Genomic DNA, 26831 nt, shown 5'->3' with positions numbered 1-26831 from the left:
CTTCAGTGACGTTTGGAGGCTTTAAGGCACCGAGTTGAAAAAAGAAAAATACATCAACATCATGAAGAGCTGCTTATAAAAGACATTAAAATACTTTTTCATATCAAAAACTTAAAACAGCTGTGGAGGAAACACGGTAAACTTTCACAATAAAACAAAGGTTACTTCAGGTTGATTTCACATCGTTTCACTCAGAGGCACTTTAGTGTTACAGACTTTCACATGTAACAGAAATATTCACAAATATTTCTAAATATTACAGATTCACTTTATGGCCTTTTATTTTGAAATGTAGAACACAAAAAGAACAAATACAGTAAAATAAATAAAGATAAAAATAATAAAAAATCAAAATCAAAATGAAGTGAAGACGAGAAAGAGAAAGAGAAAATTCTAATATTCAAAATCTCACTCAATCATGTTATTTTTATTTTTATTATTTAGTGTCAGACTTTTTACCTTTCTAAATATCACAGATCCACTTTGGAATAATTAATATGGCCTTTTATTTTGAAATGTATAAATTCAAGCTTTAATTTATCCTGAACATAAACAACATATGAACAGTAAATAAAGATTAAAAAAAAAATACTCTGAGTTAAATCCAGATAATGAAACACTATGTAAATATAATATATAATATATAATAATATAATATTATTGATAGTCCACTCTTCCTCCATAAGTTTGAAAAAAAATGTCCTAATAAAAAGTCATGATAAATGAAGATTTCTCGGTTCTCAGTCCAAATGAAGTTTAGATTTATGTGACATTTTGAATTTCTTCTGTCAGATTTGAGTTTCTGTGTCAGACTGAATTTACTCTCAGATGAAAACCTCGTTCATTTAATTCAATTTAACTTAAACATTTAACTTTAATTAACCTGTAAATCTTTAGAATGGAAGCTGAGAGCAGCGACAGCTGAAATTATTCTTATTAATCAGGATCTGATGAATCTTAAGAAGTTATATATCTTATTTTATCTTCTTATAATACACAATATCACTTTATAATAAATAAAGATAGGAAAATAAATGCAGAAACACACAAACTTCAGTTTTCTTTAACCTTTTTCATAAAACAAACATTAAAATAACAAGATGGTGACACGCATAAGAATTAAGAATATCTTCTTATCTTAAAATATCAGCTTAATTAAGTTAAAACCTCATTTTACTGAGAAAACGTTGGTTTCTACTGAATAAAAAGTGAATTATTCAGGAAAGTAAATGCTGTTATCTTGAGATAAAACTGATATTTTTCCAGGATAACTGAATAATCATCTCGTTATCTCAAGATAACATCTCAGGATAATTAGTCCAGAAGAGGACATCTTGTTTTCCAGATATTAAAAAAAAAGAACTGTATTATTCTGAGATGAGTGAATGAAAATCTGACTAATGGTTTTACATGGTGTCAGATTGTTGTTGTGTAAATGTCTTTAGAAACTTTAACAAAGTAAAGTTCTACTTGTACTTGTACCATAATAATACTGCAGTACTCGTAGTAGCTGTAGTTTTTGTTCGCAGGCCGCAGGCAGCAGTTTGTCCATCAGTCCATCAGTCCTTCAGTCCATCAGTCCTTCAGTCCTTCAGTCCTTCAGTCCATCAGTCCTTCAGTCTGTCTCTCAGGATCCTTTTTCTTTACCTGCAGACCTGGACGACAGAAAGAAGAGGAAGAGGAGGAGGAAGAGGAAGAGGAAGAGGAAGAGGAAGAGGAAGAGGAGGAGGAAGAGGAAGAGGAAGAGGAAGAGGTCAGACCACCTGAACATCACCTCTAATTTCACATGTGGTTCCTGGTTCTCGTTCTCTTCAGCTTGAAAAACAGATTCCGTTCTTTCTTCATTAACATGAAGGAACAAGTTTGATTTTCTTGTGTCACAAACTGACGACATGTTCATGTTGTTCTGTACAAAATCTCATCTTGAGATCACGAGTTAATTATTTCATTATCTCGAGAAAACAAAAGTTCCTGCAAAGGTTCTGCTTTTATTGTTCTGCCCACGTCTGTTCTCTGATGAATGCTGTCTGTGTTCTGTTTTCATTATCAGCATTTAGAATTAACTTTTTTCATTTCTTAATTTCATTTTTTTTGTTTTTGGGATTCCAACTTTCTACTGGGACTACAGACGAAAACTAAACTAATCGTGTCATATTTACATATTTAAATAATATTTATTGGTTATGTATTGTGCTGAAAAATAAATCCATACAATAAATAAATAAATAAATCAGACTGGTCCTTGTCCATCTGCGTCCCCTGGTGAGCCGATCATTGGACTCACTACAGTCCACCTCTCAGCCAATCATCTTCCTCCTACACAGAGCTCACCTGTCTCACCTGGACAAGTCTGGCAGCTCTGAGGACCCGTTTTTTTTCTCCACCAAATGAGTTCTGGTTCTTGGAACCTGTTCTGCTCTTGATACTCGGAGCCTTTGTTTGATCCAGTCCAGTGTTCCTCAAACACATCGAACGTCACCTCAGAAAACACCGAGCTCTGTTGTTGTTGTTGTTGTTGTTGTTGTTGTTGTTGTTGTTGACACGTCACCTACACGTCTTCAGTCGTCTGCTTCATTTTCAGGACGGCTGCTCGTGATCTTTTGAAACATTCAGTCTCTTCATTTGAACCTGACTGTCACCGTTTAAAAGATTCAGCTCATTTTAAATGACATTCAGTCATCTGATATTTAATTGATCCCTGAAGCTGAACTCACCTGTGAGCTGAAACAGAAAAACACGGAGCAGTTTCTGTATTAATCATTAAACAACGATGTTTTCACCTTAAAGGACCAGTCTGCAGGATTTAGTGGCCTCTAGTGGTGAGCCTGCAGACTGCAGACATGTTGTCTCTGTTAACATGCACGTAGTGAAACTCGCATTAAACATGACAGGCGCTCTCTGGTTTGTCCGTTCTGGGCTCCTGTAGAAACATGGCTGCTTCCATGAAGAGGAGCTGCTCCCTCTGCAGATTCTAAGCTGGAGGCACTATCTTTGAAAGGGGGCATTAAGGTGTTCTTGAGGGGCATTAAAGGCAAGTTTACACCAAATTAAAGGAGAAGTCAGTCAGTAATATATTTACTGTAATAAATCAAAAAATGAACACAATATGTCTTTAGAGATCAAGGAAACATGTTAAGATGAAATACTCACTTCTCTGACATCATCGCTACAGCTGCTGTGTCCTAATTTGAAAATTCTATTCTGGTGCAGAGGAACTGTTTTTAATCAGAGTTCAAACTGAAGCTGAATGTTTCTCTGAATTAATCAGCGTCTGTTTATGAGTTCTAATAAATCGCTGATAATCTTTAAGAAGGAACACAAGTTTTTAACAGTTAAATTAATAAAAATGTTCATGGAGTTTGGCAGCAGTGAGACAGAGTGTATTTTCAGAGTGGTGGGCTTCATGACAACAGACTGAACTTTACATCAACAGACAACTGACAGAGTTCTAAACAGCTGATGGACTGACAGAGTTGTAAACAGCTGATGGACTGACAGAGTTGTAAACAGCTGATGGACTGACAGAGTTGTAAACAGCTGATGGACTGACAGAGTTGTAAACAGCTGATGGACTGACAGGGTTCTAAACAGCTGATCCTGGCAGGGTTCTAAACAGCTGATGGACTGACAGGGTTGTAAACAGCTGATGGACTGACAGGGTTCTAAACAGAGCTCCTGAGTTTAAATGTTTAAAAGTGAACTCTAGCTGCTCTTCATGAGATTTTCCAAACCTCAGTTTCAAGTTAAAACATTTGCTGCCTGTTTGTTTCAAACCGCAGAACACTGCACCACATGTTAAAGGACCAGTCCAACATTTCAAGAGTCAGATGAAGCAGAAATAGAGATCAGTTTCATCTGTTCATCAGAGTTCTTCATCCCAGCAGCAGGAGGTTAGTTTGGATGAGTTCAGGTCAGCAGTTAGAGGTTGCGTTGGGATCTGTTAGCGGCAGGTTAAACACGGCTCTGCCTGACAAGACGAGCTCAGGGGACACAAATAACATTTTTTTCCTACATAGAAAACTTGGAGGATTTTTTTTTTTAATTTGCAGCTCAGAGCTGCGTTTATTTTATGAAACAGAAAGTTCATGCAAGAGATTTTACCTTCCTGTGGAAGGACGGGTTCACGGGCCTCTGTTAGGAAAAAATCAATCTGATATTTCAAGAATAAATATTTAGAGAATAATGTTCATGAGGAACCTTATACAAAAGAATAAAACTCTTTTTTTCTCAAAATACTTTTTTTTTACAGAATATTTGGACTTAAAATTGTGACTCATCACTGATAATTTTTCGACTTTATTCTTGAAATCTCCAGATTCATTTTTTCTAACACCTTGACTCCAGCAGACATCAGGAGCGTTTCACTCCCCTACATTTGTTTACTCACTCAGATTTTGTTGATTTGTTTATTTTTACTTCATGTTTCAAGTCGGCTGCGTACAAACCCAATTAAAAAAAACTGGGACGTGTAAAATATAACTAAAAACAGAACGCAATGATCTGGAAAAACTTTGATCTAAATTATGTTCAGTTGAATACAGAACAAAGATCAGATATTTATTGATCAGACTGATCAACTTTAATGTTTGTAGTAAATCTGCAGTCATTGTGTTTCATGTTTCTCTCTGTGATCCATCATCTTTTCTTCTGACACTCAGTCAGTTTGTGAACTGAGACACTAACTGTTGAAGTTTTAAAGGTCAATTCTGTCTCATTCTTTCTTCATATTCGTCTTCAGCTGATCAACAGTCCACAGTCTCTGTTGTCCTATTTTGTCCTTCATAATGCACCACACATTTTCAATGGGAGACACGTCTGGACTGCAGGTCCAGGTCTGGACTGCAGGTCCAGGTCAGTCTAGGACCTGAACTCTTTTACTATGAAGACACGCTGTTGGAACACGTCCACAATGTGTCTCAGCATCGTCTCTCTGAAATAATCAGAGACGTCTCTGAAGAAGACGTCAGTGATGGCAGCATGTGTCTCTCCAACACCTGTATGAACCTGTCAGCATTAATGGGACCTGCACAGTTACCCATGATGCACTGGGCACTGACTCAGAACAATATGAAATAAGATGAAAATTACATAAAGACGTTAGAAGACTGAGTCTTTCCAGGACGCCCCTTTAATATCCAATCATGATCCTGTCAGCTGTTACCAGCTCACCTGTTCACCTGTGGAACGTTCCAAACAGTTCCACAACTTCCTCAGTCTTTTGTTGCTTCTGTCACTTTAAACACGCATCAGATTCAGAATGAGTCAATATTTAGAGAAAACAGTAACGTTTGAAGATTAAATATCTTGTCTTTGTTCTGTATTTGATTGAATGTAGGTGTAAAAGTTTTTGCAAATTATTGCATTCTGTTTTGATTTACATTTTACACAATGAACCAACTTTTTTGGAACTACAGTTCGTAGTTAAATGTTTTTTTTTTGTTGTTGTTGTTGTTGATTGGGAGTCATAAGATGTTTTATTTTGAAAACTGAAAGGATTCTCTATGCTGTTCCTGTGTCTGACTTCCTGTCTGCCTCAATCTGCTCTGTGCAGCTTCTGTCAAAAACATACTAGATGCATCATCTCTGCAGAGCAGAGCGGAGAACCGCCTCTGGAACACTGGTGGTGGAACCAGAAATATCTAGAACAGCTGCACTCAGGCGGTCAGTAACACTGATCCTAACACTGCGACAAACTGCAAACTGATGAAGGTACAGAACAAAAAATACAGAAATAAACTGAATCTGCATCCCGTCATGTTTTTGCTCTAATTCACCTCCAAATTAAGACAAACTCCAGAGGTTTTGAGTCCATGTCTGAGTTTATATAAAACTTTACCAAAAGAAGTATGTACAAATTCAGAGGCATTGGTACAAGTCAACAATCAAGTGCAAACTAACAGATCAGAGATGAAACCAAACAGATTTCATACAAACCAAACACAAACCTCCAGACAGGAAGAGGAAGTTTAAAACATCCTGTAAGATTTCTGAAGGATCCTATTGGACAGGAAGCATCCAATGAGGAAAAACAAAATCCTGCAGGATCTTATAAGACTGAAAATCCTTCAGACGGTCTTATAGATCAGACACCGACGTCCTGGAGGATTTGTTGGAAAATGTCTGCAGTGAATTTTACAGGATTGTTTCTAAACATCCAGCAGGTGGCGCTCCAGACTGAAATGTGAGTCAATGACCAAGAAATGAGGATTCATCAGAAACAGGAACCGTTTCCTGAAATTAAAAACTGTTTGGTGAAAATATAAAGCTGAAACTTGCACTTGTCTGTGCTCACAATCGACTTTTTAATAACTTTTTATTCTTAAGATTAATTTAAATTGTGACACAACATCAAAAACTAAACGTTCAGTTTGACTGAAGATGAACAAACTGACGTACAGAAGCTGAGAGCAGCTGGAGCCACAGATTATTTTCAAATTCTCTGAGTCGATTATCTCAGAAAAATAAGATAAAGAGATAAACAGAATTTTAATAAGAAAACAACATATCATTTTTCAGTTATATTAGGATCACTAGTATTAATTTTCTTTTATTGATGTTCTTAAAAAAAAGAAAATCTAGATACTCGACTCACAAAAACCACCTTTTGTTTTCTTGTGATGATTCATTATATTTTATCTTCTGTTATCCTGAGAAAATTCACTTGTTAAGATGTTAAGAAAAATCAATAAATGTTGTTTTTAAGAGAAAACTAAAGGTTTGTTTCTGCAGGCAATTATTGTAAATGTTTTCAGATAAACTGAAAAGTTAACTGCTGATATCTTTTATTAAGTGCAGACACAGCTGGTGTCTCTTTATCTTGATGACAACATTTTATTTATATTCAAGTTACTGAGTTTTAATCTCAGGATGTTTATCTCACAGTCATGACAAACTGAAACTTCATCACCATAAAATAAACTGTTGATTTCAGATGAAAACATTTTATATGAAACAAAGATGAAATTGCTATAATTTTATCCACTTTTTTTTTTTATCTCATTAACTGGAGAAAACGACTGTTTTCCATGAATAAAGTATCTGATTATCTTGTATTTATCTGCTTATTACCACATAATTAACTTATGATCAAATTAAGAAAAACAATCTTTCCTTCCCACCACACGTCTCTCAGCGTCTGTATTAAACTGAAACAGTAACTGTCAAACCCTAAAATTTAATTATTTGATCATCAAGACAAATATTTCTGGCTGGAGACCAAACAGCAGCTCTGATTGGCTGTCAGAAGAATCTGGAGCGACCTGCTGAGTTTCCTCTTCCTCCTCGTTCACCACCACCACAAAATAAACCAACAGATTCATCCCCACTTTAAATAAAAACAACTGATACATATATATATATATATACATATATATATGTATGTATATATTCACCCAAACCAACAGAAACTGTCTGCTGGGTGGGTTCTTTTTTTTTTTTTTTTTTTTTTAACAAAAACAGAAAATAAAAAGTAAAATAACATTTTTTTCTTTTTGTTCTCCTTTCACAGTCAGACTGACTTCAAACAGAAGAAACTACTGAGTTATTTTTTTTACACTTTGGGAGGAAACGTTGATTTTGTTGAGTTTTTTTTTCGGTGTTGACCCGCAGGAGCTGAAGACGTTTCTCCTCACATCAGGTTTTTTTTTATGAACACCGTCTGAAAACATCATTTTCTTGTCGTAATTAAAGAAATTATTTGTTGTTTCAAAAAAATATTTGAAATTAGTTTGACAAACGTGAGAAACAGCCAGAAAACAGTTTGTTAAGTTGTGATGAGGCCTAAAGTTTTCTGTCCTTTACTGGAATCAAAAAACATGTTTCAGATGAATCAAATCACAGGAAACTGATGATGTCGCCGTGACAACAAGACTGAGCTGTTTGATCACATTAGAGAACTAGAGCTGTGATTAATCAATGAAGTGATAGTTGTCAAAATAATCACAAACTATTCTGATAATCAATTAATCGTTTTAAGTCTTTTTTCAGACTAAAACAAATTTTCTTTGGCTTCTGAACAAAACAGAACCTTGGAGGAAACACTGATCAATATTTTTCAACACTGTCTGGACCAAACTAATCGACTAACCAAGAAAATAATCAACAGATCAATGAAAATAATGGTAAGTTGCAGCCCTGAATCGGTGGAGTCGATCCGTTCGTGACCTCCTGCAGCGATCTGGAGACAAAATCAACAAAAAGTTTCCTCCCAGAGTGAAACAGCAACGTAAACACCGAAGAAGCAGCTCAGCCCACAAACGGGCGAACGCGACGTCATCGAGCGACTCGCCCGTCAACAACAGAAAACACATTCAGGACGCCTCTGCAGGACGTCTTCTCAAACGAGACGCCTGCAGCAGGACACGTTTGGTGAGCACAAACATTATAATTATTATGATTCATTAATTTAAAAGGTGCTCCAATCAACGAGCACATTCCCGTCTCAGCTCCCGTCACACCGTCCAGCTGCTCACTTCAGTCTGTGTGTGGTGAGACAGGAGCTGTTTGTGTCCCTCCAACCACAATAAAGACATTTATGAACCTGCAGAGTCCCCAGACTCTGCTGACTGTACACCGCTAACCGCTAACACCAACACAATCGTATGGCTTCTGTACAGATGAGAAGAAAAGGCACCAAACACAAACGGTCCGTCTGCAGATCCACGTCTCCACGTGGACGCTGACGGGAAACTAAGAGCCATGTTTGACCTGCGGGACGTTTTCACTGTGCAGCTCAACAAATTCAACAGAGGATGAACCTAAAAACTAAAAACTGCAACATTTCTGAGAAAATGATGCTGAGAAATTAAAAAGCAGCAGATAAAAAGTCTGGATTATTATTTAAGTTTAGTTCCCAAAGTGATTCTTCAAAAGGTTTATTGAGTCTCATCAACCAGTCAGCGCTGAAACGAACTCCAACATCAAAGAATGAAATAAAAACCACGAGGACTCGATTCAGATTCAGATTCCACAAATTCATTCAGATCGATACTGATTCAGTCTTCAGGTTCAATGGCAGCTTTTCTTGGATATGAATCGGACTCTCAGAGAACTGATGAAGACTAACCTCTAACCTGGAGCGTCATTAAAAATATTAACGTTCACATTAAGAATTCATTTCTGGTTTTTAGTTCACACTGAGCGCCTCCTCGTGCATCAGGAGCTCCTGATTTCTCTCATGACACCAAGAAGGTTTTTTTTATTCTACAACCATGATTCAAAATAATTTGGGACGATGTGTAAAACTTTAAGGGTTTCACAATTAAAACTAAAAACTGATGAAAATCTAAATCTGGATCAGTAATTCTCTCCAGCTCTGCTACGTGTGTGTTGAAAGAAAAAACAAACTGCAGGAATCAGATCAGAAGAGAACCAGGAGAATCTGAGCTGAATCGATACTCAGCTCCACTCTGCACATCAGAAAATCAGCTACATAAAACCATAAAAAAAACAAAACAAACAACTGGTGATGGACTCTCTTTGGATTTTGGCCTTTAAGACATTTAAATCAACTCCAACTCTGATATTTTTCACTATTTTGTGACTCATTTCAAACTAATAGTGAATCAAAAAAGAACTAAGAACCACTGATATCTGTTAAATGTTTTATCTGGCTGGTGTCAAACTGTCTCAGCTGATTTGAGATGTTTGAGGTTCCTGAGAGGAACACCTCAGGTTCTCCTCAGACATGTGGGAGGTGCACAGTGAAAACAGATCAAACTGCTGATTCTCCTTCTGCAGTAACAGCAATAATCAATATATTATCTATATTCAGCATAAGGCTTTTTCTCTTTTCATTCAGTTAGTAAAGTAACGAGTTTTAAGGCAGAGAGGGCGAGACGAAAAACAGGAGACAGACAGACAGACAGCTGGTGGTCAGGGTCTCTGAGACGCTGCAGCTCCTTCGTCCTCCTCCTCATCCTCCTCCTCATCCTCCTGCTGCTGTTGTGCTTTGAGCAGTTAGTCTGTGATGTGGACAGCAGGGGGAGGAGACGCAACGTCTCCAAGAGCTCTGAGGTGAAGGAGGAGGAGGAGAGAGGAGTGATTAGTATTTAAGAGGAAAAGCAGAGTTAAAACCAGACGTCCTCCTCCTCCACTTACAGCAGAGGAGGAGGAGAGCAGTGAAGGAGAGGAGGAGTGAGTCTCTGCTCTCCTCTGCGTCACAAACCAAACATTAGTTCTCCTTTTCATCACAGGAGGAGGAATGAGGAAGCAAGGAGGTCTGGAGTTTTTTCCCCTCTTCAGGAGAGCAGAGACGGAGCCAGAAGGAAGAGAGAAGTTTTGAGGAGATGAGGAAGAAAATAAAGCGTCTTCTCCTCCTTTTCTCCACCGTCTCCAGGAGTTTTCAGAGGCTGAGCTCAGCAGGAGGTCAGGAGGTGAAGAGAGGGAGGTGGAGGTCAGAAGATCAACAGAAAGAAGGGAGAAGATAAGCAGCAGCCTCCTGCATCAGCTACACGGAAGTTCTCCTTTGAATTAGGGAGTAAAGTCGACACCAACGTGTGTTGAAACTGTTTTTATCTGGTTGCACCAAAGAGACATGAAGTTCGTCTGAAGTTTTTTCCACATTAAAGAAAATATTATTGCAGATGATGTTTTCAATTTGAACGATCAATTTAATGCTGCGTTTATTTACTGTGTCGTCTCTCAAACAAAGAGATACAGCTTGTTGACTAGTGATCAGTAGATTTCAAATGTTATATATTGATGTTTTTTCTCCATGCTGCTTATATATTTATTTATTATTCTTATTTATATGTTTTAAGGGCTGACAGAGAGCCTGATGCATTTCACCGCACTGACTGTACACTGTACTTTAATGTGTGTGACGATAGATCTGAACTTGAAAAGATACGTAAACTAGAACAAAGTAAGGTTATAATAAAGTCTTATAAAGTCTAATAAAGTATCTACAGCTGGTGACGTCTGGTGGTGAAACTGTCCAGTATGGAAGAGAGAAACTGATCTGGAAACTTCGCTCCTGCTTCACGCCGTCACCCCTGTTTGTGTGAAAACAAACACTCTAATATGACTGGTGATAAATACAAACATCTTCACCAGTTTAATGCATAAAATCATTTTTAAAAAAAAAAAGAAGTGCTGTTTAGCTGTTAAGAGCTCACATCTGTTGGTCAGTCAGGTGATCAGTGACACTTTGTTTTTGCCGACCAACAATCTACATCATGACAGAGAAAAACATCTATAATGAAACATCCTTTCTGAGTTTGACCTACAGCCACCTGATTCTTCAGCTCATCTTTGTATCACTGACACACTTTATTTTGCAGACTGTTAAACCAAACTCCATTCTTAAAATGGGTGTTTAATGTTTTTGGCACAAACAGACTACAGCTGCAACGACTAAATGTGAATATTTTCGTTTTTTTTACTCAGTAAACTGAATATTTTTGAGTTGTGGACAAAACAAGACATTTGAGGACGTCATCTTGGACACTGATTGACATTTTTCACCGTTCACAGCAGACTTTATACCTATGAAGAGCTAGAAGATTGAAGTTGTAGCCTACGATGGAACTATTTCAGTTGGTGCGACCGTTGAAGCGTCAGCGGCGTGTAAACTCTGACCGACGTTAGAACCGCGTTCAAACCGACTGAACTTATGTGCGGCTGCTGCAACCGAGAGCAGGAGGTCAGGAGGAGATCGACCAGCAGGGGGCGGCAGAGAGACCTTTGCAGAGAGAAGGTGAGAGTGTGAGCAGCGGCGGGTGAACCTCATTAACCCCCAGTTTGACCTCTGACCCCACTGAGAGCAGACAGGAAGTGAGCACCAGGAGACGCCACAGAGAAAGAGAGAGAGATAGATAAAGAGAGAGAGAGAGTCACTTCACCAGCACTGACTTTGGCAGAAACGCCTCCATCTCGCCGCCTCCGTCCGTCCTCGGCGACGCTGAAGACGCCGAGGAAGACGAGGAGGAGCTTGCGTACGAAGAACCTCCGGCCGCTTTGGGGAGGCTGTACATGTAGACGGCGCCGATGACGAGCCCCGCCCCCGCAGTGAAGAGCAGGTCCACGTGGAAGCCGAACAGGTAGATGGACATCACCGTGGAGACGATGATGGAGAAGGAGGTGGCGAACCCCTTCAGGATGTTGTCTGCGTACTTCACCACCACGGCCACCAGCAGCCCGCCGAACGCCTGGTTGAAGATGACGCACCACACCATGCCGGTGTAGCCGAACAGGAAGCCGCGCTCTGCGATGGCAGCGCCGTCGTTCCACCACAGTCCCAACATGCCGAGCGCCGTGCCGAAGATCCCCAGCTGCACGTTCCTCATCCAGACGGACGCGGAGCTCCCCTTCAGGATTTTCTCAAAGTACACGCCGGCAAATCCCGACGACAGGCAGCTGATCACCACGGCGACCAAACCGACCGTGTAGTTCTGATTGGAGCTGTCCATCACAGACGCCTCCTTCTTCCCCTCCTGCTGCACCTGAGAGGGAAACCATTGATTAGTCAGATCAGTAATCAATCAATCAGTTCAGTTACCGATCAGCGACTGTTTTCAACTAATGTGTTGATCATTTTCTCGATAAATCGATTAACTGTTTGGTCCAAATGTCAGAAAATGATGAAAAGTGTTGAGGTGCAGGTGAGGAGACGAACCTGCACGATGGCGACTCCAGCAAACAGCAGCAGCAGAGAAACCCACTGAACTCTGGACAGAGACTTTCTCAACATCATCACGCTGAACAGAGCCGTGGTGAGGATCTTCAGCTGGTAGGTCACCTGACGGCCGGGGAGGGAGAGAGAGAGAGAGAGAGAGAGAGAGAGAGACACACACACACACACACACACACACACACAATATTAATATTAATAATAAAAAAACAGGAGACATCTTCTGTGCAATACTTAAAATATGTAAGTAGGACGTCAGTCAGTACTGAGAGAACAGCTGCATGTCTCAGCGTGATGTCAGTCTGACCTGGAAGGTGGCAGCCGGCAGGTTGGAAATGGCCACGTACTGCAGGTTGTTCTGCAGAGTGTAGATGAGTGAAGGGACGGCCAGTTTCAGAGTGTCTTTGTACTGAATCACGATGGAGTCCACCAGGAACAACGCCGTCTCCTTCACATTCACTGCAGGGACACAGAGACGGAGACAGAGACAGAGACAGAGACAGAGACAGGGTGTTACTGTATACCGGTTCAACACTGCTACACTTTGTCTTCACCAACAGGAGAAACCAAACCAGCAGGCTGGAAGTTAAATCCTCAGTCGGGTGTCCAGGCTTGAAGAGGAGGAGACAGTTCACTCAGTTTAATGTTAATAACTTTATGCATCTATGACACTTTAAAAGAGGCATATTATGCTAATTTTGGGTTCATATTTAATTTGGAGGTTCTTATGAAAGGCTTTCACGAGGTATTTAGTGGTCGCCTGTCTAGAGGTGGCGCTAAGCCCCTTGTGACATCATAAATGGAGGCAAATCTGACCGGTGTTTTGGAATAAACATTTGCAGGACAAAAAGACAGAAGGTGGCAGTTTCTTGTATTCTGGGATATTTTTGTTGAGAAACATGTAAACTCATTGCTTCTGTGGTGTCGTGTCTGATTCACTTACATCTCTTCTGCAGCAAGATGATGAACAGACACGTCAGGACTTTCAGGATTTCCGCCATGACGACGGCTGACGTTGTGAAGAAACGGTCGCCCGGTAACGTGCGGACATATCTAATGCTGAGGATGAGCGATGCATTCTGGACCACCAGCACCGCCAGGCTGATGTACTTCAACCTCTTGTTCACTGCAGAGGAGCAGACAGATCAGATCTCCAAGCAACCACACACACAATCACCAGTCAGATACTAATCAGTGTTTATTTTTGGCTAAAATTCATATTTTGGTAATTCGTCCACAGCTGAACCGATGAGACAATCAACTGATTATTCAATGGAGAGAAAAGTCATCATCATCATTTGGATACTGAGGAGAGCGAGGCTGCTGCATCACTCACGTACATGTCAACAGGACAATGGAGATGAGAGCTGTAACCCTGGCAACTGTACACAAAGATGGTGACAGCTGTAACCATGGTGACTGTACACAATGGAGATGACACCAACTGTAACTTCAAAATGTTTCGAGGGGACACAAAATAAAAAAGCCGGTCAACAGTGAGTTTTTGTTGACTAAAACTAATAAAAATGAAATGAGGACTCTGCTGAGTGTTAAATGAATCTTGATAACTTTGTATTTATATTCTTTGTTCTTAATATAAAATGTAAAGCACTTTGAGCTGCATGTTTTGTATGTCAGGTGCTATAAAACTAAAGTTTATCATTATTAAAAGTGTCCTGCTCTCTGATCTCCATCACTGGGTTTTCATGAATTGTTCTGTTTCTGTTGACTGATGGAGTATAAAACAGATTTCATTGTTTCTTCAGACAATCCTGTTCATTCTCTTAAATATGGTGATTTCCCGATTTTCTCTGTTTATAATCAAACTGAATTTATCATTCATCATCAAACTGAACATTTTGGGGTTTTAAACTGACAACAACAAGACATTTAGAGGCATCGCTTTGGATTTTAAAAAACTGAGATGGACATTATTCACCATTTTCTGACATTTTGTAGACAGTGAAGCCCTAAATTAAACATGACAATTAACTTCATTTTAATACCTTTGTTGTTATCTTATATATTTATATAGGGGCAAGTACAAACTGACTTCAGGCAGGTAGATGTCTGACCCAGCTGCCTGACTGGGCAACAACAAAAACGTTAACATTGAACCCTGACTGGTGTTTCCAGGAGCAAAAGAGATGGTTGTTACGTCACATAATCAGAACCATGAATAAAGTATTTAGGTGAGATTAAACAGTCAGGTGATAGTTCCTGCAGGAAGAATTAGGCCTGAGAGATACAGCTGAAAAACAATAGTGAAATTTCATATCAGTTGATATCAATAATCATTGATCTTATAGGTCATGACTGACAACATGTTGTGCAATCCAAAGGGTGGAAGTAGTGAAGGTGATAAAGTAAGATTAGTTGTATTCTCACTGGGCGATATGGAGAAAACAAACAAAAACTCACACATCATGAACAATATTGCAACAATTTTGTTAGTTTGACTATTGGTGTTTTCACCAAATATTAACATGAGTGGTAGTGGTGTAGTTGAAATGCAAACACTCAGTTAATTGTTAGTAATTATTTAGATAAATCACCCATGTTTTTTTCCTTTTCATAATTGTCTATACCTTCCTCCGCATTTTAAGTACAAATTTAAGTGTCTTTAATCAACAAAGGCCTTAGTCAGACAAAACAATGTCCAACTGCAACTGAAGAAGTTTTCAATTACTGCCATTTCAAATCTATGAATTAATTATAAATTAATATGTTTTGTAGTAAATTCAATTTTTAACAGCAATTAGTGATTAATCGATTGTCATCAGTTATGTAGATATAATGACACAGTGAGTAAATAGAACAGCTAGAACAGGAAACGACATCACTTATTCCATATCACGATAACACAATATGTAGTTTCATATCACAATGAGATAAAATATCAATATAAGAGATTTTAGAGAAATGTGGACGAACATTTATGTACAGTCAACAGGGAGCGTGTGTGTGTAATTCAAGGAGTGTGTGTTACCTGCAGACCAAACCTCCACGTCACCAGCTGCCCACCCTGTGACACTTTATAACACACCTAACACACCTGGTTTATACACCTCTAATAAGGCTGTTTATCGGTGATTTAACATCAGCTGTGCACGTTAAACCTCTAAAGACTAAAGAAACAGCATTATCTCACACAGATCGCCCAGTTAGCTCCAGAAAAAACTGCTTTATATTAATATACAGTGATGCGAGTTAGCCTAGCCTCCGGGTTAGCCTCCAGACGAGCTAGCAAGCTAGCACTTAAATTTCTTTACTTTAAATTAAGAGTAATAGTTTACGTATACGTATATATACTTTACGTATAAAACATCTTAAATTAATACTGTCGACATAAGTTAGTTAGCATATTGGTTAACTTTTCTGCTTAATTTCTATAAATAACCACCTTCTTTAATTCAGCTAAGTTTGGTTAGTTTAGCCAAGTCGTGTCTAGAATGGAACCCCAAACCGGGCATAGATCTCGCGAGAGTGATAATTATAACACAAACTGTGGCCTTTGTCCAACCTTTATCGGGGGTTTTCTGTCCCTAAACCTCCACAGATCTGAACTATACCAACAGTCACAGTAGAAAACACGATTATTTTGTACAACGTTAACATCTGAGAAACAATGCACACAAATCTCGCAAGAGTTCCACAAATCTACGGTTCCCTTCTAGGAAGGACCGTTTGTTTATCCGCTAGTTAGCTAAGTTAGCATTCACCGCTCGTTAACTGAACACTAACTAACACAGAAACAAAGCGACTAACTTTGACTTTTAATGTTTTAAATTTATTGATAAATTTTACGTTTAAACTCTGATTTATTTACTCTCAGCTCCTCCTGTCACAGCTGCCCGGCGGGTTCAGACCCATGCGGGCCGTGTGAATTCACTCCTCCGCTCACCTTCACTCTGACTCCGGCTCGCTGCCTTCTCCTCCGCCGCATGACTGTGATTTCCTCCGGCCATGCTGCGCTGCCTCTGCCCGCCGCCCGGACCGAGCCGAGCCTTCAACCCCGCTGCCTGCTCGGCTAACACTCGGCTAGCCTCCCAGCTAGCCCCGGGTCACAGTGAAGACCCACCGGGAGCGACTCCGGTTTGTTCCGCAGGTTACAGCGGAAGGAGACCGTCTGTCCGTCTGTCTCAGACCGCAGCTGAGAGTAGAGAGGCCCGCGGAGGGACCACCGGGACCACCGGGACGAAAACACACCGTGGAGGATCTGAGTCTGAGGTGTCCAGGAACTGAAGGAACTACTGCTGCAGAGATAGGACCAACTGTCTGAGACGATGTATCACTCTGATGTGATATCATGGCTTCTAAAAATGTAAATAGTAAAACAATAATAATGTCGTTTTACTATTAAACATGTAACAAATTCAGAGTGGAATAGGATAAAGATATACACCTAATGAGTGTGTAATAATTTTCAAAGCATGTCTTTGTCTTCATGTTGTTTTATTTCTAAGGGCAGATCTGAATAAACAGTCAGAGTGAGACCTCTTGCTCTTCCTCCTCCTCCTCTCTGATCCTGCTCCCGACAATCACTTCCTTGTTCTCCTTCAGGTTTGAAGATGGAGGAATCTTATTGGCTGCTGGGTGAACGCCTCACCTGTCAAATGTTTGTGATCTTCAGCGCCACCTGCTGGATTAACAGCGTCACTCCGCAGAGCTGCAGTGAAAACTGTCCTCTGTCCCCAACAGTATAAAATACAAACACTAAGACAGCAGGAGGACACATAACATAGGAGAATATTTAAAAATTAACTGACAAAATGTCAAGAAAGAAAATGTCCTCACAAGAATTTTCATAATTAAACAGAGAAACAACCAATCACCATCTGAATTCACGTTTCTGTCTTTTACTGAACTAAGATGAGCTTTAATTTGCTTGTTAACTCTGTAAAACTCACTTCATTTAAACTTTCCAGACAGAAATGATATAAAACTCACCAGAACACTCTACTCAACTATTAAATTAATCTGCATCTATTTTGACAATTAATTATTTATTTAGAGGCATTTTCTAATTTTAAAAAGTTCTCTGATTTCAGTTTCTTAAATGTGAATATTTTCTGGTTTCTTTCCTCGTCCCTGACTGTAAACTGAATATCTCTGAGTTGTGGACAAAACGAGACATTTAAGGACAACATCTTAGACTTTGATCAACATTTTCTGACAATTTATGGACCAAACAAATAATTGATTAATTGACAAAATAATCACCCAATGAATCAATGATGAAAATACTCATTAGTTGCAGCCCTAAAAACACTATATTAGGCTAAACAATTTCACCATATTCTATATTGAGGTAATCCAAAAGTAACAAAGTAATCGAGTTACATTACTTTAATAATGTTTTTTTTTTTGCTGATATCTGACAAGCTGATATTATAATAAATGCACATGTTTTTTCCACCTTCTTACAGTCTCTCTGTCTCTCTTCTCAAGTCTCTCCTGTAATCAAGTTTACATTATTCTGCCACTAACTCTTATTGTGGCGGCACACTGACATATGCAGACATGAAATACAAAGCTTTTCAAAATAAAAGACAGTGCTTTATAAAATGTTCACATTGAATGTTTACGTGATAACTTCAGATGGACCAATCAGATTTGTCGTGATGAAGAAATGTGATTTTGTTTTCTGGCCTGACAGACGCTGAGTAATTATTGTAAACAGCAACTTTAATATGATATATATTTAATATATATTTGAAATAAAAACCCTCCACACTGCAGACATATTACATGTGCAGTCATACAGATAATAATGATGTGCTGAACACAATGAATTGTGGGTAAAAAAAAACAACAAAGAATCAGGACACAAGATGAAGTGACAAAAATTGTTTTATTTAAACTTGGGATCCTTGTTCTTTGATCCATAAATGTATATTTAATGTAAATAAACAGAAACAAGTGACCAATGGGCCACTTTGACCATAAAAAACAGCCAATAATACACAAGTATTTACAGTGACATCACATCCAAACATCAGCAGGATGCAAATCACTCCAAACCACATTCACTGGTTTTCATCTGAAACTGGATCAGATCTGATGTTAAACAGGAAAAAAATAAATATAATTATTGTTTAAATGTTAAATGAAGTTTCAGACTTTACAGATGAAACTCTGACCTGAGATCTGTGAAACATCTGCAGCTTCTGTTCTGTTTTTACTGGACAGGAACACTTGATCTTTACACGTCTTCAGTTCCAAATCAAACTGTGGAACGTTCTCTCCTCAGGTCTGGTTCTTGTTCTCTGAGGTTTTAGTAAATTATTGACGAGTTTGAATGAGTTGAACATTTCAGGCAAATGTCCACATGAACGGCTGTGCAGGTTGTGTGTAACAAATATTTTTCAATATTTTCTGACATTTAATAGAACAACATCACTGTTTCTTGTTGCTCTGCTTGGAAACGTCTCAGACAACCTGTTTATGATCTGCACCTGCACTGTAAAAAAAAAAAAAGGTAAGAAAATTCCTAATTTCACCAAAGTTTTCGGTTTCAAGTCAACTTTTAAATAAACTGAAGAAGCTTTGCAGATTTTTAATCTTTTGTTGAGAAAATGTACTTTTCTTCATTTGATAAACTTGAATCCAAACGACCTGATCTGTCATTGTTTTGGTTCTTGAAAATTAAATGGTTGCAACTGAAGATATTAAATTATTTACCATCATTCACTTTCACTTTAATGCAGTTACTCGTTTCTAAAACTCAAAGAAAAGTAAATTATCTCAACAAAAGATTTTAGGTTGACAAAACTTCTTTCAGTTAATTTAGAAATTTAAGAGTTTGAGTTTGATTTAAAACTCAAAACTAGTGAGTTTTCTCAACTCATCTTTTGCAGCTCCACAAGTAATGAATATTTAGCTGCTTCATTTGGATTTAAATATTTTGTCCGTGTTTCTCGTAGTTTCACACCAGAATGTTTCTAGAAAATAATGAGGAAAAATTCCAAAGAAAAAGACTAACAAGCATTGACTGTATATAAAGATGGACGACATGTCAGCTCCCCAAAAGTTCCTCCAGGACATCTATTTCCCCCTGATGTTTTCATTTTTGCGCGTTGGGTGGAAGAACAGACGTGGCGGCGGACATCTTTGTTTACAGTCAATGCTAACAAGTGTTAAAAACCCACAACCCCCTGATGTAGCTCCAACTAAAGCAAAACAAAAAAACTAAATAAATACTCAGTTGAATAAATAACCAAACAGGACGACAATCTGCCTGAATCAGACCTGCATGCTGCAAGAGAACAGCTGACTGATATCGATTGGATTTGAACGATTCTGCTTATTGATTCTGATTCTCTGAGTGTCTCCTGCGTTCTTCATGTAAATGTTTGCAATAATGTCAAGATCAGAGCTGCAGATAATTTATTGCCCATCAATCTCTCCATTATATTCAGTTTAAGAGTTTAATTTGAAACTTGCAATGAGTGAAATCTGTGCAGGAATCAAGAGGCACAACCAAAAGTTTAAATTTCTTAATGATTCCTTTGGAATCGTAATTTTGGACTCGATTCTTATTTGGAATCAGTTCTCAATGTCCAACCCTAAAAACAACACAAAATAAAAATAATAATACATTTACATTTAAATAGTTTTCTCTGCAATGACTAAAGGGTTGTTCCAGTGTTTTTTTTTCATCCTTCAGCTCGATAAATATTTGATTACTTCCTGTCTGTGAGTTAATGAGAAAAAACCCTGAAAACTCCTCTGATCTGATCCTTTTAAATCCAGTGTGATGTTTAGTTTCTGGTGCCGCCCTGCTGGACGAACAGAGTCCTGCAGTGTGACAGGAGTCGTCATGGTGACGCTCCAGAGTCCCTTTATGTCTCTTGTCTGTCCAGAGTTCTACAGGGACTGGCTGGGCAGAGAGCTGTGGTCCTCCTCCTCCTCCGTCTCTCCTCCCTCCATCCAGGGGTGAGACAGGATCTCCTCCAGGGTGGGGCGATCCTCAGGGCGGTAAGACAGGCACCAGCGAATCAGAGACTGGCATTCTGAAAGGGGGGAGGAAAAGGGGAAGAGTTTAGAGCCAATCAGATTTCACAGAAGCAGAGTTTTTTTTGCGGTGGGGGGCGGAGCGTCTGCTATACCTGTAGAGACCCGTCTGGTGAAAAGGGGCGTGGCTGTGATGATCTCCTGGTCACACTCGAACGGGATGTCGCCGCAGACCATGTCGAAGAGCAACACACCCAGAGACCAGACAGTGAGGGGGACGGCTACGTAGGACTGAGACAGGATCCACTCCGGAGGACTGTAGACCCGAGTCCCTGAGGAGACAAGGAGAGGAGACAAGGAGACGAATGTTATAAAGGCTGGATTAAATAAAAATATCCAGTTTATAAAGATCTTGTTCATTGAAAAATACTATTACTTAGTATTTTTCAACTAGTAATCAATCTGACAATATTTTTTCCAGTAACTGATAAGTTGACAGTGTTTGTCTCTGTACCTTCGAACTCGCTGTACGGCGTCTCTTTGAGTGGAGCTCCTGATCCAAAGTCGATGATCTTGACGTCGAGCGTCCTCGTGTCGACCACAATGTTCTCGTCCTTGATGTCTCGGTGCACGACGCCGTTGGCGTGCACAAAGCGCAGCGCCTCAACGATCTGACAGAAGAACCTGAGCGCGAGGCGTTCAGACAGCGCCCCCCTCTCCGTGATGAAGTCGAACAGGTCCTGACACTGCGGCGGTCGCTCCAGCACCAGCAGGAAGCCCCGCCCCTCCACCTCGAACCAGTCCAGCATGCGGACGACGCCCCCGTGACCTCCGACCTCCGACAGCCGCTGCAGCAGAGCGATCTCCATGGGAACAGGGCCGATCTCACCGGGCTGCAAGGAGAGAAAGATTACAAACATGAGATGGTGATATTCCATCAGTTCACTCACGTAATCACTGCAAAAATGTGTTTATATGTACACACACACACACACACACACACACACACACACACGAAAATAGAGAATACAGGCCTATATATCAATATTGGATTTATGTCACTATCATCCCCTAAAAATCCAGTATCAGATGATATCTAACTGATTAGTGATTTGAAGAACCTGCAGAAACCCTGATCAACAGTTCTGCTCTCAGTCTGTTATGACTCATGTAGGCTGTTTTTTATTTGTCAGTAATTCAACAGAAAGTCCAGATTGGTTTTTCAGCGTGTTTTTCTGCCCTCAGCTGTCGTCTGCAGGTGCTCCAGGTGTTTTTTCTGTGGTTGGAGGGGGGGACTCCCCGTTAACCTTGTGATGAATAAAAAAAGAGTTTGTTCCTGAGGGGAAATCCTACAGCGTCATTTACTGAACAGTGACGTCACAAGTTTCCGTGGGAACCACTGGCAGGTGTAATTCACCTGTCAGTCCAGCAGAGGGCAGAGCTGACCTGAAGTCTGTTTCTACACACAGTTAAATTAAATTAAGGTTTTTCTTCTCACTGTGCAGCTGAAACAATCACTGAATTTGTATATTTAAACTCAGACAGGAATCTGAATACATTTAGGATTATTTCGTTTCTGGGAAATTATTTTCTGACACATTAAAAGACTAAATAACCAATGAAGTGTGTCACTCACCAGTCTGGCCCACTGCTGAACTCTGTCACTGGAAATTTGTTTAATGGCGACCTGGAGGGACAAAAAGAACGAAGATATTTTGTTTATTTACGTCTGCAGCAGCAGAGAAGGTCAACATATCACAGTGATGTCATTTCCTCCTCAGAGAAACAAGGTTATTATTGTGAACGACATGTGAAAAAGTTCAATGATATTAAATAAAAACTTTACAATTAAAAAAAATAAAAGTAACTAACATAAAATATATAGAAGAAAATGTCATTTAGTTTTTGTCAATTACTCATACTGAAAGTAATAAAAACTAAACTGAACTGAAAAATTAAAACAAAAAAAAAAATTAGCAAAACTATACGGATAAAACTATAAGGATAACTCTGGTCGTAAATGGGTCAGTAGGTTGTGACTAAAACAAAGTTAAACTGCTTCAGAGGATTAAAATAAGAAACCAACACAAAATCAAAACAATATAAACTATCCAGGAACATAAATATAAAGGACAGAGACAAATAAAATCTAATCAATAAAACAGACAAAGCTTAGTGGAGAAATAAAGGTGTGAAGAAAAGTTTGCAGACTGACCTGCAGTCCATCACAGAGTCTCTGACCCGAGAACACTGAACCGAAACCACCGCTGCCGAGCAGAGAACCACAGCTGTACTGACTGCAGAACGGTTCCTTCACTGGGAGACAGAGAACACGTCAGTTACTTAACTTTATACACAGAACTTTGGTTCAACATGTCGGCCTCAGGCGGTTCTCAGGTCAGTTTGGATGTGTTACAGTGACGTCTTCATCTAATGATGAAGTCAGTGAAACAAAACGCAGAAATGAACCTACTGATGTCTGGCTTCATGGTCGAGAAAGATTTTGCGAATTAAAGAGTAAAAAGTAAAAAGTCTGTTCAAAAGTCATATTTGGTTGAAGAACGTTATTAAAAAACTTGACCTTTTCGCGGTTTATTTTAATGGGAGACGTTAATGCGTAGTAACCATGGGAACCGTTCTATGTGATCTAAACCGACCAAATAACACCAGAAGTGAGGCGACTGTTATATTAACAATAATGATCCAGAGCATTAAACTGGTTGTTTTTTGAATGTAATTTGGTCTGCACCACACCGACATACGAAACGTTACCAGAGGACACTTCTGTGGTTTAATCAGACATGAAAACACTTTAATTTTGAACATTTCTATTTTCTAACTTTTCTATTTGTTCTCACCGTGTTTCCCTCGGTCGTCCTCCTCCAGCTGAAGCTCCAAACCTCTTTTCTCAAACATTTTCTGGACGTTTTCACTCAGTTGCGGCTGAAAAAAGTCATCCTGTTGTTGCTTTCCGTCGTTTTTAAACGTTTTTTCCGTCTTAAACCGACTAAAAGAGCCGTTTCCCGCCGTCTGTCTCCCCGCGGAGCGAGTTTACATCCAATTTCAGCAAAGAAAAAACACTGTTAACGTTGATTCTTCCTGTTAAAACTGGATTCAAACGTTTAAGATAAAGACCAAACACTTCTCGTTGACATTTCGGTTGCTCCTGCTGACCTGCGTTACTGTTTTGTTCTGTATTTATACCCTCTGTCTGACCACGCCCCCCGCCGCCCACGCTGTCCAATCAGCACTGATACGTGTGTTCAATGTTTTGAACCGTCCCGCCAACCAGGGTCGAACTGCGGTTGTGACGTTATGAATATTCAAATCCCGCGAGAGGAATTCGTAGAATTCAGAGCTGCGCGCGCTGATGACGGGAAACAAGAAGACGGTTTCCCCAAAACACGCACGCGCACACACACACACACACACACGAACTGTATCAAAATAAAGTGTCGGTTCCTCTTCTTGTTGGTCACTTCCTTTCAGAAAACTGACCGAGTTTTCTTGGTATTAGTTAAATAAAGATTCAGTTTAAAGAAAGAGATAAAGGAGTCTTTAAAAGAATTTGCGCCATTTCTCACATCTACTTTAATTATACAGGAATAATAACCTGTAAGACAGTCTAACCGTATCTTACAGTTTATTATTCCTGTTTAAAATTTATATTTCATATCTAATTAGTCACTAATCGCAGCACAACAGAGCGACACCACATAAATATAATGTAAAGCTTCAATACTTTATTCTTTGAGTGCACAAAAAGAAATTCTACCATCATTGTGCATCTTTTTTCAGGCTGTGAGACTCAAATTCATCCTCCAGACTCCATCATGGAAAATACTTTGTATTTATATGATTTATGATTGAAATCACTGATTAATTTATTAAATCGGCTAAATTAACTTGGTAAAAAAAATAATTAAATAAGACAAAGTAGGCTACATACAAAAGAAAACAATGCACATTTACTTATCACGCAGGTCCCGCCTCTCACTGCACAGATAACCAATCATAAAGCCCCTCCAGGAAGTTGAGATGTTGCAACCACAATTAACGAAAACTCAGCAAATTCCTATGATTTCTACACAACCTTGCAATTTTGTCCAATCAACGCAACTTTTCTGCAAATTTCCCACAAGTTCCACCAATCACAGCAGTCCGTCCACACTAAAATCATTTCAATGAACCGACTCAGGGTTTTATTTACTCCTTTGTTGTGTTTTCATGTTTTATTCTTATCCCGGGTACAGAAGAGGCTCATCATTGTTACTGACATTTATCAACTCTCTGTGCACATTTATATTTTTTAAATTCTGTGCTGGTTTTGAGTTTGAGCTCCAAATTTTTTTTCTTTTTGTGTAATGCTCCCCCAGTGAACTTCTTCATTTATATTTAAAGCAGATTTAGTTAGAAATTCTGTAACCTTCAGCCTTTTTCATAAGATTAGATAGAACACTTGGAACAAGTTGTCAAGTTCTTGTTGATTTTTAATAAATTATGCAAAAAACAGTTAAAAGAATTAAAACATTGCAACTTTTTTTTTGCAAAAGACACCTAAAAATTTGCAATTTTCTATTAAAGCTGCTGTGAACTCAGGTGACCAGCAGTTCAATAAAAACAACAAAAATGACTTAGAGTAAAAACAGAGGTGTGGAGCCTGTTGTCTCTCTGCTCCTTCCTCTAACTTTATAGTCAAATGAATTCTTTGTACGTGACACATTTTACACTCGCTGTCATCATAAATAGTCTGTTTAAAAAAAGAAACGAGAAGGAAGGAAAGGAAGGAAAATAGGACACAGAGGCAAAGAGGAAAGAGGAAGGAGAAGACAGAAGAAGAAAAAAAGGCAGAAGATTTTCTTAATGAAGAAATGACGTACAGGGGAAAGTTAAGTGTAAATATCAGGGTGTATAAAAGAAACAGATGAAGAAGAGCAGACGAAAGAGAAGAGAGTGAAATGTGACGATGTAAAGGGGAAAAAACCATATTCATGTGCAGAAAACAAATAAATCTCCCAAACACTTTTTTTTCAGAAACATTTTCCTCTTTTTATTCCAAGAAAAAAAAGATCTTTTCATCCCAAACAAGAAAATAAAATAAAACAAACTTATAATATTAATAATAACAACAATAATCAATCATTAAGAGGATAAGTATGACAATTCTCTTTTTTTTCTCTCCTTTTTTATTTGTCGCTTTTTCTCTATGATGATATTGGTCGTGGTCAATTAAACATGCAGCTAAATAAGTCCAATGATGATGATGATGATGGAGGTGATGGTGGTGAGGAAGAGTAGGAGGAGGAGGAGGAAGACAAAAAGGAGAAAGAGAGAGGAAGAGCTGCAGACTGTGGAGTCTCTGCTGGCTGTTGAAGAGGCGTTTTGTTGCTCAGATTAATGATGGAAAGTAAACGACTGTTGGTCGACACAAAATGGCCGCCACTGCGAGCTGTGAGAACGATCGGGGACATGATTTCACTATTAGCCACTGAGCTAACTGTTAGCCACAAAGCTAACTGATGCAGTGTGTTAGCGGTCAGGAACCTGGAGACTACAAGAGAACACTTTAGGGCTTCAGGTGCTCGCTAAAGAGTATGCTAACATTATCATCTTTTTCAAACGACTCTTCTTAAGTCCCACCCCTTTTGGCTGTGCTCCAATAACAGTTGAGCAAACTGACAATTTTTTCTTCCATTTCCAGTAAAAACAACACACATGGTCACACCTTTGGTCAGCTCATGATAGAAAAATGCTACTAAGCTAGCTAGCTAATGATTTATGTAGATTAGTGAGCTTGTTAGCTACCATTTTGCTAACATTAGCTACCTTATGATGTCCCCAATAACATCTTAAACCCATCTTCAAAATATAGTTTTCTTTTCAACATAGATGAGCCGAGTACAGGAAACAGGAAGCTGACCGAGGTACCAAGCTACCTCCACTGTCACGGGAGCACAGAGCAAAAACAAGTATGACTTGGGAAGGGTCAACTATGATTAGCATTCCCCACACAAATTGGCTGCCAGAGGGCGCTACGGAAGGTGCAAACATTAGACTAAACAATCTATCCATCAGCAGCTAAGCTAACAGCAATGTGGCTCGTTGGCGGCGTTAGCAAGATGTCTTTAAATAACATGCTAACAAGTTTGCAATTTCCAAGACGTCTTTAAAGAGCATGCTAACTCAGCCTACAGGACACAGATATACAGTACCTTTAGCATGGTCATTTTTTTCCGCTCTGATT

General features: G+C 39.1%; 2 protein-coding genes across 4 annotated transcripts; both read right to left on the bottom strand.

Annotated features, from left to right (window-relative positions):
* Positions 1–1578: 1578 nt before the first annotated feature.
* slc35a2 (solute carrier family 35 member 2) lies at positions 1579–17093 on the bottom strand. Of its 3 annotated transcripts, none has more exons than XM_084720139.1 (6): positions 16536–17093; positions 13575–13757; positions 12939–13090; positions 12617–12739; positions 11844–12443; positions 1579–1655 (listed from the first exon to the last, which is right to left on the bottom strand). In XM_084720139.1, the coding sequence occupies exons 1-6, from the start codon at positions 16597–16599 to the stop codon at positions 1644–1646; spliced, it is 1134 nt and encodes a 377-aa protein (XP_084576265.1). In that variant the 5' UTR covers positions 16600–17093; the 3' UTR covers positions 1579–1643. The 3 variants fall into 3 exon arrangements, with proteins under 3 accessions (XP_084576265.1, XP_084576264.1, XP_084576263.1); XM_084720138.1 differs by having other exon boundaries at positions 11854–12443; positions 16536–17092; XM_084720137.1 differs by lacking the exon at positions 1579–1655 and adding an exon at positions 9610–10009 and having other exon boundaries at positions 11854–12443.
* A 2941-nt stretch (positions 17094–20034) lies between these two features.
* pim2 (Pim-2 proto-oncogene, serine/threonine kinase) lies at positions 20035–23760 on the bottom strand. The gene is made up of 6 exons (XM_084720140.1): positions 23446–23760; positions 22803–22903; positions 22224–22274; positions 21102–21480; positions 20743–20919; positions 20035–20646 (listed from the first exon to the last, which is right to left on the bottom strand). Exons 1-6 carry the CDS (start codon positions 23501–23503, stop codon positions 20501–20503), a joined length of 912 nt encoding a protein of 303 aa, XP_084576266.1. The 5' UTR covers positions 23504–23760; the 3' UTR covers positions 20035–20500.
* Between the last annotated feature and the right edge of the window lie 3071 nt (positions 23761–26831).

Source organism: Lutjanus erythropterus, chromosome 6, assembly GCF_056507025.1.
Source record: "Lutjanus erythropterus isolate fLutEry1 chromosome 6, fLutEry1.hap2, whole genome shotgun sequence".
In the NCBI taxonomy this organism is placed as follows: Eukaryota; Metazoa; Chordata; class Actinopteri; order Lutjaniformes; family Lutjanidae; genus Lutjanus; species Lutjanus erythropterus.
This window is presented reverse-complemented; position numbering and strand designations above follow the sequence as displayed.